At 43.4% G+C, this 9,464-nt stretch overlaps 1 protein-coding gene across 3 annotated transcripts; it reads right to left on the bottom strand.

Moving 5' to 3' along the window:
* Nucleotides 1–276: 276 nt before the first annotated feature.
* Nucleotides 277–7,279, bottom strand: LOC106605066 (riboflavin transporter 2-like). Of its 3 annotated transcripts, XM_045718332.2 has the most exons (5): nt 4,382–4,660; nt 4,086–4,133; nt 2,123–3,207; nt 1,671–1,794; nt 277–1,370 (listed from the first exon to the last, which is right to left on the bottom strand). In XM_045718332.2, exons 3-5 carry the CDS (start codon nt 3,160–3,162, stop codon nt 1,158–1,160), a joined length of 1,377 nt encoding a protein of 458 aa, XP_045574288.1. In that variant the 5' UTR covers nt 3,163–3,207; nt 4,086–4,133; nt 4,382–4,660; the 3' UTR covers nt 277–1,157. The 3 variants fall into 3 exon arrangements, with proteins under 3 accessions (XP_045574288.1, XP_014055803.1, XP_014055802.1); XM_014200328.3 differs by lacking the exons at nt 4,086–4,133; nt 4,382–4,660 and adding an exon at nt 7,074–7,279; XM_014200327.3 differs by lacking the exon at nt 4,086–4,133 and having other exon boundaries at nt 4,382–4,652.
* Nucleotides 7,280–9,464: the final 2,185 nt, after the last annotated feature.

The following is a 9,464-nucleotide window of genomic DNA, read 5'->3' as shown; positions in this document are numbered from 1 at the left end:
AAATACTTTTCCATAAGATCTTCCTGTCAGATTGAAGGCATATGTGATATCCATAGGTCTGAGCTGTATGCCAGGATGTGGACCCCTGCTCTGTTCAGAGCTCACGCTCAGCTTGTGTTACCACTATCCTAGCCTGACATCTACTGGTCAAATTCTGGAAGCGAAGGATCTAAGTATGATTACGATTACGCTGATGCTTTATACCCATGCTAGTGATAAATAAACTACAGAAAGTTGATAATGAGGTCAGCAATTAGTAGAGAAATACAAAACATATACATGTATAGATTTTAATTGACTTGAGCCACACATAATTACAGTCCATTACATTATAACTGCAGTAAGGTCGTATACAAAGCATGTAAAAAAGACATAAAACATAGACTGGTAAAGAATAAACAGAAATGACCTTTTGGTTGACATTTGCAGTGCTAGAAACTCCAAAATGAAGGCACTGTTTTGTCCCAGTAACATATTCCAATCATCACTTTTATAACACTATACTTAATTACCCTTCATGTAAAACAAGGCATTCATCTTCTTTTAAAGAAGAATTCTAAAAAGCTTAGCAATAAAATATCATCATCTTTGTAACAATAACAGTTGGCCTCCCACACTTTACATTTTGCAACAGCAGGAAAATAATCCTGCAGCAACAGGAAATGTGAATTATTAGGTGGATTATAATTCATGGGAATTTTTGTAGGGAATGAAAGATTTTTCGCAAGGGAAAATGAAGTCTGAAAAGTCAAAGTGGAAATTGCAAACTTCAGAAGCCTTTTTTAAACCTCAAATACACTACACGTTTTAAAGCTCCTGCATTGCAGAAAAAGCTATCTTGCAACAAGGTGATCAAATTAAGACCCTATATTTTTCAACTTTATTCAACGGAAAACATGTGTGTGTGTGTGTGTGTGTGTGTCTGTCTGTGTGTGTGTGTGTGTGTGTGTGTTTGGTGACATTTAGTTCCTAATCTGAGGATGTGCTTCAAAGAGATCCTTCCGCAACCATAGGGAGATATTTCATTGCTTTGGCAACAGACTAGATACGTCAAAATCAGTTTAAAGAGGCAAACTCACATGATGAAATATACATTTCCAGTGCCAACAACTTTTGTTTTCTACAGTGAGTTTCAACAGTAAGCCACATCTTGATCCCTACTTTGTGCACATGGTGTTACAAGGGTCCCCTGATTTGAAGAGTCCATAGACACTGACCAAGGGAAACATGGACAGGGCGCCCAGCATGGAGCCAAGCTGTACTACTGCTCCACACCACACGAGGGCGCTGTGGCCCTCATCCCGAAGGATCACCCCAATGATCACCTTCACATAGGAGAGGGTCAGGACAAACAACACCCAGGCTATGACCTACAACAGAGAGTAGATAGACATTACAAACAAAATACTAGCATTGTGTCAATATTCACAGTATATTAGAGGATCATTAACTGCATACTGAATAGCATGGACATGAGTTTGATTGTTTACTGTTGTTTAGGAAGCCTTTGTTTGACCTCAAACATCCCATTTTCACTCAGAAACATGTCGTTTTCAATGGCCCAATGAAATCAAATTGAAGTAATGTTGTGTTCAGATGTTATCAGCAACCTTGCAACGTAACACGTGTATTTTCTCTATTTCTTGACGTAATAACAGAAAGAGCCTTACTATGAGTGCGGTTCCTGAGGCGCTGTGGACCAGTAGAGGACAGGGGCTCAGTGCAGCCATGGCCATGATGTAAGTAGCAAACCCTGTCCCAACTATTGTCAGAAGCCCAATCAGCACCAACGACCTGAAAAAGGACAAGGTAGAGCAAAAAGGTGAGTTGAGGAAGTGGGTTGGAAAATGCAAGGTCTTTGGATCATTTAAATGATCCATTGAAATACTGTATGTTTTAGGATGAGACAGTACAATGTTATTTAATGCTGTTTATTCTGTATTTTTGTTATAGAATTCAACTTGATTCAGTGACTGCCAGTCATTCTATCCCAGCCATTACAATGACTCCTCCCCATACCTTCAACAGCCTTCACTGGTGACTGCATAGATCTGAGAGTCTGTAAGTGAGAGTTCAGTAAATTATTCATCAGTCAGTTATGCTAATCCAGAGTTGGGTTTACCTTAAGGGCAGGAACATGGCGATGAAGCAGGCCACGGGGTTGGCCACGGCTGCCATGGTGGCCGCCAGATGGTAGGCCTGGTTCCCGTAGGGCAGACAGGAGTAAGACTGCACTGAGGGCAGCACTGCATTGGTCAGGGCATTGACCCAGGCCAGAACCACAAAGATGAACGTCACCTCCGGCCCACTGTAGAAGCCCGTCCCGAAGGAGCTCCGCCGGGCTCTCCGGTGGCCATCCGGAGAACTGATCATGGGCTTCTCCTCTTGAGGTCTGTGAGACAGGGACAGGGCTTGGTCACTCTTCTCCTCTGCCTGGCCTCTGTTGAAGTAGTGCTCACGCTTCCTCTCCCTGGCCACGGCCGGGTGGTGGTTGAGCAAGACGAAGGCGGCCAGACACACCACCATCATGGCACTGAGGAAGAGGAAGAAGACCTGGGCCGAGAAGTTAGCGGGCTGGTATTGAGCCTGGAGCTCTCCACTGGCCCCTACCGTGGAGTTAATCCCTAAGGTCCCATTGGCTAAGCGAGCCACTGTAGCATTCCGACAGTGAACCACCCCCACCCCCTGCACCAGAGCCACTACGGCAGGCACCAAGCCACTAACGCCCTCCCCTACAAAGTACGTAGTGAGGTACTGGGGCCCGAGGCGCATCATGAAGGGCAGGAAGGTGACCGAGGAGGTGCAGTCCACCACAGAGAGTAGGAAACAGAGCACTAGGAGGGGGACACTATGCATAGCGCCCGCTAGGGGCACCGTGTGCTTCCAGAAGAAGGCCAGGAGGAAGGTAGCGACCACACCCAGGCCCACTATGGAGTAGATGACGGGCCGCTCGTCCAGCTTCCCCGGGCGGAAGCGGTGCATGAGGGTGACGAAAAGGGGCCCCACGTTGGCCATCTGGATGAGCACAGTGAGGTAAGAGGGCAGGTACCAACCCTCTGGGATTTCGGGCACAATGAGGGGCAGCTCCACCCATATCCCGTTAATGGCCACCCAGGAGCCCATGCCAAAGAGGCATGCCAGCACGTGGGTTAGGAGAGTCATGGTGAAGGGCAGGGGCACAGCCAGTAAACAACTTGCATAAAGGACCTGAAACACACAAACAATGCATAATTTCATGATTAAAATGCAACAACATACATTGCCATAATACTGATCATGTACTGATATTTTATTTGTATATTTTTTTTGGGGGGGGGGGTATAAATCAGCTTTAATATTGCAGATAGATTGTAGCTTCAATCAATACAATTGTCTGCATCACTTCCAATCCCACATATATTTTTTTGCAAATATATATATATATATATATATATATATACATACATATATATATATATATACATACATATATATAAATACATCTTTAAAAAAATATATATTTCCTTTATTACCCTCCAACCCAACCACCCTTCCCCCATTTGGAGCAAACTAGTGAACAACATGAACTGATATTTGTTGGGGTGTTGAAAGGCATACCAACAAACTATTCCTTGTACCAGAACACAGAACACAGAACTAAATCAAAATACCCATTCTCAGCTCTGCAACATCAGCACAATGACAACATTATATGAACACATTTTCATAGTTCCCTTGGTTCTCCTCAAGGTTAGCCTATGTGTAAGTGTTGGTATCCTCTCACCCATATTGTCATTGGTTACAAAAGCCAGCCTGTCTGCTACACAGAATGTGACCATAAGACTCAGACTGCAGCCTCCCCCCATCCCCCCCCGTCCCCCCCCCGTCCCCGTCCCCCCAAATGTTGAGTCTGGTACAGAGTACCTGACCTTTCACACACAAACTCACTAGTCTCAGAACAGCCCCCATACACACAGGCTGAACCTACACGTCATCCTTTTCTGTGCAAGTACAATGTGGTAAGAGGGCGTTATTGTGACTTCTGCTGATTCATAGTTGCCTGTAATTCAACGTCTGTAACTGAATTGTTGATAAGTCACCCTCACAGTAACTCAGTTCCTCTCTTCCTGGTTCTTCGTCAGCTTGAATCCATCCTACACGGAAGACATAATAATTCCATCTGCTCCGCACTGTAGCTGAGACAATTTATTAATAAGGCCAACATGGGATGTGAGTGATGAGGAAATAGTCTAACCAATATTACTATTGGTTAGACTATTTCTCCATCCCATGTTGCCTAATTAACAAACTGCCTCAGCTTCAGTGTGGAGCAGATGGATTTACAGAGGCTTGTGGAATTATTTTCTAATTCCCCTTAGACTCAGACGAATGATAATCTTACCTTGTGACGGAGTGGGACTGCCTATTATATCTCCTTCTCTTTTGGGTAACTTCTCACTCCACTGTGATCAGAGCATTACTACATCAGCCGGCAAATGTGTACATTCAGTTCATATTCCAACCCCCCTCTTTATCGCTCTTACATACACACACACACACACACACACACACCCACTCACGACTTCCGTGTATCCCATTCAACTGACAGAACAGGAAGTACACAGGCTCCTCTTGTCTATGACACTGTAATCCCCCGGATTTAAAGGAGCCTAGTTAGAAAAATAATTTTGCCATGTGCTCTGCAGCTCTGCCTCCCTGCTGCCCCTAGAGCACAAGAGCAAGTTGCAGTAGCAGCAGGGGGAGTGGTCAACTACCGTACCCTCCCCCTCTCCTCCACCCCTAGAAAATATGACCTTGGCTCTGCCCCCCCTAAACAGAAAACGTTGGCTGTAGCGTGAGAGAAAGAGGGAGAGCGAGAGACAGAGAGAGAGACAGAGAGAGAGAGAGAGAGAGAGAGAGAGAGAGAGATAGAGGCAGCTGCCAAGTACTCTACTACACACCAGTCATAAGAAGCTGTGTATTTATAACAGTACCGGTTTCCTTTTGCACTGACCTAAAAGGCTGATGATGAAACAAGTTGTTACTGTGCCCCTGAGTAACCAACTCAAAGGAAATGCAGTATATTCTACTTTGACCACTTTGTGTATCTGTAATGTCTATGACTTCACTGTAAGACAACACACCCAAAACCCATGAAAAGCAGGGTTGACTTGTTTGCTCAATCTTCTTCCTGTCCCACAGTCCCATATTCTCAGCACGTCTCTCCAACAGCCTTGAATCCTTGGAGAGTCATTAAATGTGTTTACCCCATAGAGATTGATACATGTGTTTATCTATATGTTCTACCCTCTAGTATTGTGCCTATAGATGTTGTCACAATCATATTGTGCTGCTGAACTTTTCTAATTGTTCATTTGACATTACACGATTTTGGCCGGGGTTCAATCCATAACCGGATTACAGCGCGCTTGACATTTAAAGGTAATTTCCAATTGAGTTGGCATCTGCAGCGTTTACCTGGAATGTTGTCGACAATCCTTTGTTTTGGAGTACATCACGCCTCAAACCTTTTCTCACATAGGGATTCAGTCAGCTAACATTTGCTTTAGTTTGCTCTGGTCTAACGATTGTCTCCTGATTCAGATGAATGTTGGGCTGTGTAATTGGGTCCAACGCTGCGTTATGTAGCTGGAACATATGAACCAGTCTAATGAGAGAAAGTTACCCACGTTAGCATACAATTGAAACCATGCAATAACAAAAACTCTACAATAATAAAGGATTATTACCTAATTGTTTTTCTATTTTCCCCTAAGAGGAACAGCAGGTGATTCCTCAAGCTCTTACAACTTGCTTTGTTTTTGCCAAAAACCAGATGGATGCAGCCTAGAGTGAACATATGTTTCTTCACAGTGAAGGATTGGCTGTGAAGTGCACTTTTGGCAAAATAAATACATTTATAAAATCACACGTCAGTGTGGCAAACTCTGTTTTATGAAACAAGTATTTGAACTATGCCATTTTTGTTTAACCGTTCACAATAAATCTTCAGTAGAAATCAACAAAAATCTTAATTAGGCCTATGGTACTAGTTAAACGCATTTGAATATACGGTACATTGCCAGTAGACCAGTAGATGGTGCTAAAAGCATCTGATTTCGTTTTTTTCCTTCACCTCTTATGAAAGGTATCCCAGACAGTTATACAAGAGAAAGACAAAGTGATATGAAGACTGATGAGAAAGTACATTCATCTGCATTTGACATTAACATGCAATGCAACGGCAATTGCATTTCAACCACCCCATGTTTTTCAAGGAAAAGCTCTAACATCATCCATACGGTATTTCACGCATTTCAATTAGTTTGGTATTGTACAGCTATAACCAATCTCCAGCCATCATTTCTACTTTACATGAATAATCATTGTGACAAAAAGACCATTCATATTTTTCTTCCTTGTGCAACCCTTGGCAAAGTTTCAGTATTGTTGTTGACTGTAAAATAAGACATGGAAATAATTGCAATTAAGTTAATTTCACACAGATTACTTGCTAGAAGAAGAAAAACTAAACACCAAACTGCATATTGGATATGCTGTACTGTACCACTAATTGCTTGAAAAGGGGGTATAGAACTTAACGGGAATTTACATTTAAATCCTATGAGGTATGTCGTCTTAGGTAAGATGTACAGTACGGTAAAGTAAGAAAAATACAAAGTCCCTCAATTATCTTTGAAGAGACCCGATCAACTTGTTGCATCTCTCAATCCAAAATGTTATGTCATTTCTTTTCCAAATACAGTCAAATATGCTTCTGTTAGTCCATCCCAATTACCGTGTGAACTTGATAAATGATAGTTATGCACACCTGAAAAGTAATTGTCATGTGTCAAATAAAATCTATAAAAAGACAGTCAAATAAAAGTGATGATTTTATAACTCATGAAGCAAACAGGAAAAATACCACCCCATTATATATCATTACCAGTGATCCTCAACCTCAGATGGCCATGTAACATGACGGTATTCAACACCTAACTCAACTCTTCTCAAAACATGATATAGGAGTTCTTCATCTACTAATGACACATTTCCAATCCTGACCGAAACACCTGACAGGAAGCGCCTACCTGACTCTGTAAGCTTCCTCTCAGTCGGACAGAGTAGGATGCAGTTGATGGATGTTGGCTGCCGGTGTTTGAGTCCCACAGCGCAATGTGATGGTCCTCTGACAGAGTATATGTGTGTGTGTGAGGCTGCCGGGCTGATACGCTACGCTCTGGAGCGACCTTGTGCAGGTTGCTGATGATGTCTGTCTGTTAAATAACAGTGGGATGGTGCTGTGTGTGTATAACTACTGTACCAGACTATCACGTGACTCGGGGGGGGGGGGGGGGGGGGGCTTCGCTGCACTTTGGTTCACAGGGGTCCAGTCAGGGAGCCGATGTCCTGGGCTACAGAGGCTGGAGAGGGGGAGAGGAGCTGGGCGGCTGTGGAAGTGAGGTAGGGTGGGGTAGTAGGGTTATGCCCTCCCTGCTGGTTGGAAGGGTGGGTGTGTAGCCCAGCTTAGCCAACCATACGACAGCTTCGGACAGCAGCTTGTGATTTTTGACTTCAGAGTGGGGGGGGCTGCATGGTAGCTTTTGTTCAGCATAAATTCCATGATGTCAAATGAATGGACCTGATTGGCCTGGAGCTTGATTAGATGGGAGTTGATTTGGGTGCAGAGAACGAGCACCCCTCCACCTTCTATCTCAACCCCCCTCCTCTACTCAATTAAGGCCAGATATTTATTTTTCTGAAAATTTCCTCAAATTATTTTCACCCTGGTTTGACGCTTATTCATTCAAACTTGAGCATGCTTACAGTACAGTAGACACAGTTTACTGAGCATCTATCATCTGAACCTGCTACCAAAGAGAAAACATTTCTCTCAATCTTTAACACCCACACTACCAAGCTTATCACAATTTTGGTGCTGGGAGTTACAGAGCCCAAAATCAACATTGTAGAAAACATAAATAATAATCCTACACACATCCTTTACCTCTGCACATTTGTTGTCAGCATTCTTTGTCACATTTATGTTTCACAAGATTTTAATACAGGGCGTATACTTTTAACTGTTTTCTGCTGATAAAGTTCTGGAGTTCCCGAAAACATATTGTTTATTATTTTTGAAGTTTTTAGTGTGCATTTTTACAAAATGTAAGCTGCTCCGAATTCCACAAACTCATTATTTTTACGAATAAACAAACAACTCTCCGATTGTTCCCTGAGCCCTCCCCATCCCTCCCACATCCCCTCCCACGTGCCCACCCATCTCTGCCTCTGCCCACCCACCACCCTTGCTTAACCTATCCTATCATGCAGGGCTTCTACTTTTTGTCTGATAAAGTTCTAGAGTTACGAAAACATTTTCTCAGATTGACTTTTTGTAATCCAGGATGGTTGGTCAGATTCATGCGACCTATAGCCATGGGATTAAGGTGGATGTCAGGCAGTGTTTGGCTGTGAATTGTGAACCATCCTCAGTAACACAGTTCATTGGTCTCTCATTAAGTTAGCTCTTTCCTGTCTTTGGGAAGGGATCCAAGCTGCATGGCATTGTTCTGACTATTCTTTCCTTCATTATCAGCACAGTAAGAGTGTTGAGTCTGCCAAGCAGGACAAAATAACTCACCCTCGACTGTGCAGTTGAAGGAGCCCATGGTCTGCCTGGAGGAATTTTTTCTCAATTGCTCTCATTGGGCACGTTCACTCAAAAGTATAGTCAGCCAAGTCAATTGCCTAGGATGCTGAGGTACTGAGTAGCGTAACTAAATAGGTATACAGCCTAATGTGGCAAACATGTTTCCCAACATTACAGAGACCATCCTGTATGGCTACAGCAGTACAGTAAATGACCAACTCTCATCTGATTTTGTTTTGCAACTCCCTCTGGTCCTTCTGCAGGGCATTCACATCATGTGTTATCCTGACTGAGACACCCTCTGTCCAGAGGTGAAGGGTTAACGACTAGGGAGAACAGAACATTGGTCTATTTTGAGGCATGGATAGTGTATCATAACTGTCCTGATGTTGTTTTGTTAGACAATGCCAGGCTTCAACACACATCGAACAGAATTTTGATGTTGCATTTTGATGTGTGTGCAAAGCAGACCTGTGTTGAGTCAGCATTATGTCTTCTTTCAAATGCTTTAGCTGCGCTTGATTGAGCTTGCCTGGCGGAATGGAATCAACAAGGAACTATAGTCCTAAAACTGCCACCACCACCCTTTCAACACTCCAAGCAGGCTCAATCGAACACAACGCGGGGCTCTATTCACTCCGCACCGCAGAAGTTCAGCTTTACAGCGCGATTGAAATTTAAAAAGGCAATGTTTCCGCTTCAGCGGAGTCTGCATTCACGGTGACCTTTACATTTCTATCATGGATCTGGAACGCTTCAGCTTTACAGATTGAATAGAGCCCTAGATCAAAGTATTTGAGAGAAAGCAAACACTATTTGAACCCAGGTC

This window comes from Salmo salar, chromosome 05 (genome assembly GCF_965601325.2).
Source record: "Salmo salar chromosome 05, fSalSal1, whole genome shotgun sequence".
NCBI classification, from domain to species: Eukaryota; Metazoa; Chordata; class Actinopteri; order Salmoniformes; family Salmonidae; genus Salmo; species Salmo salar.
Note: the sequence above shows the minus strand (reverse complement) of the source record. Positions and strands in the feature narration are given on the sequence as shown.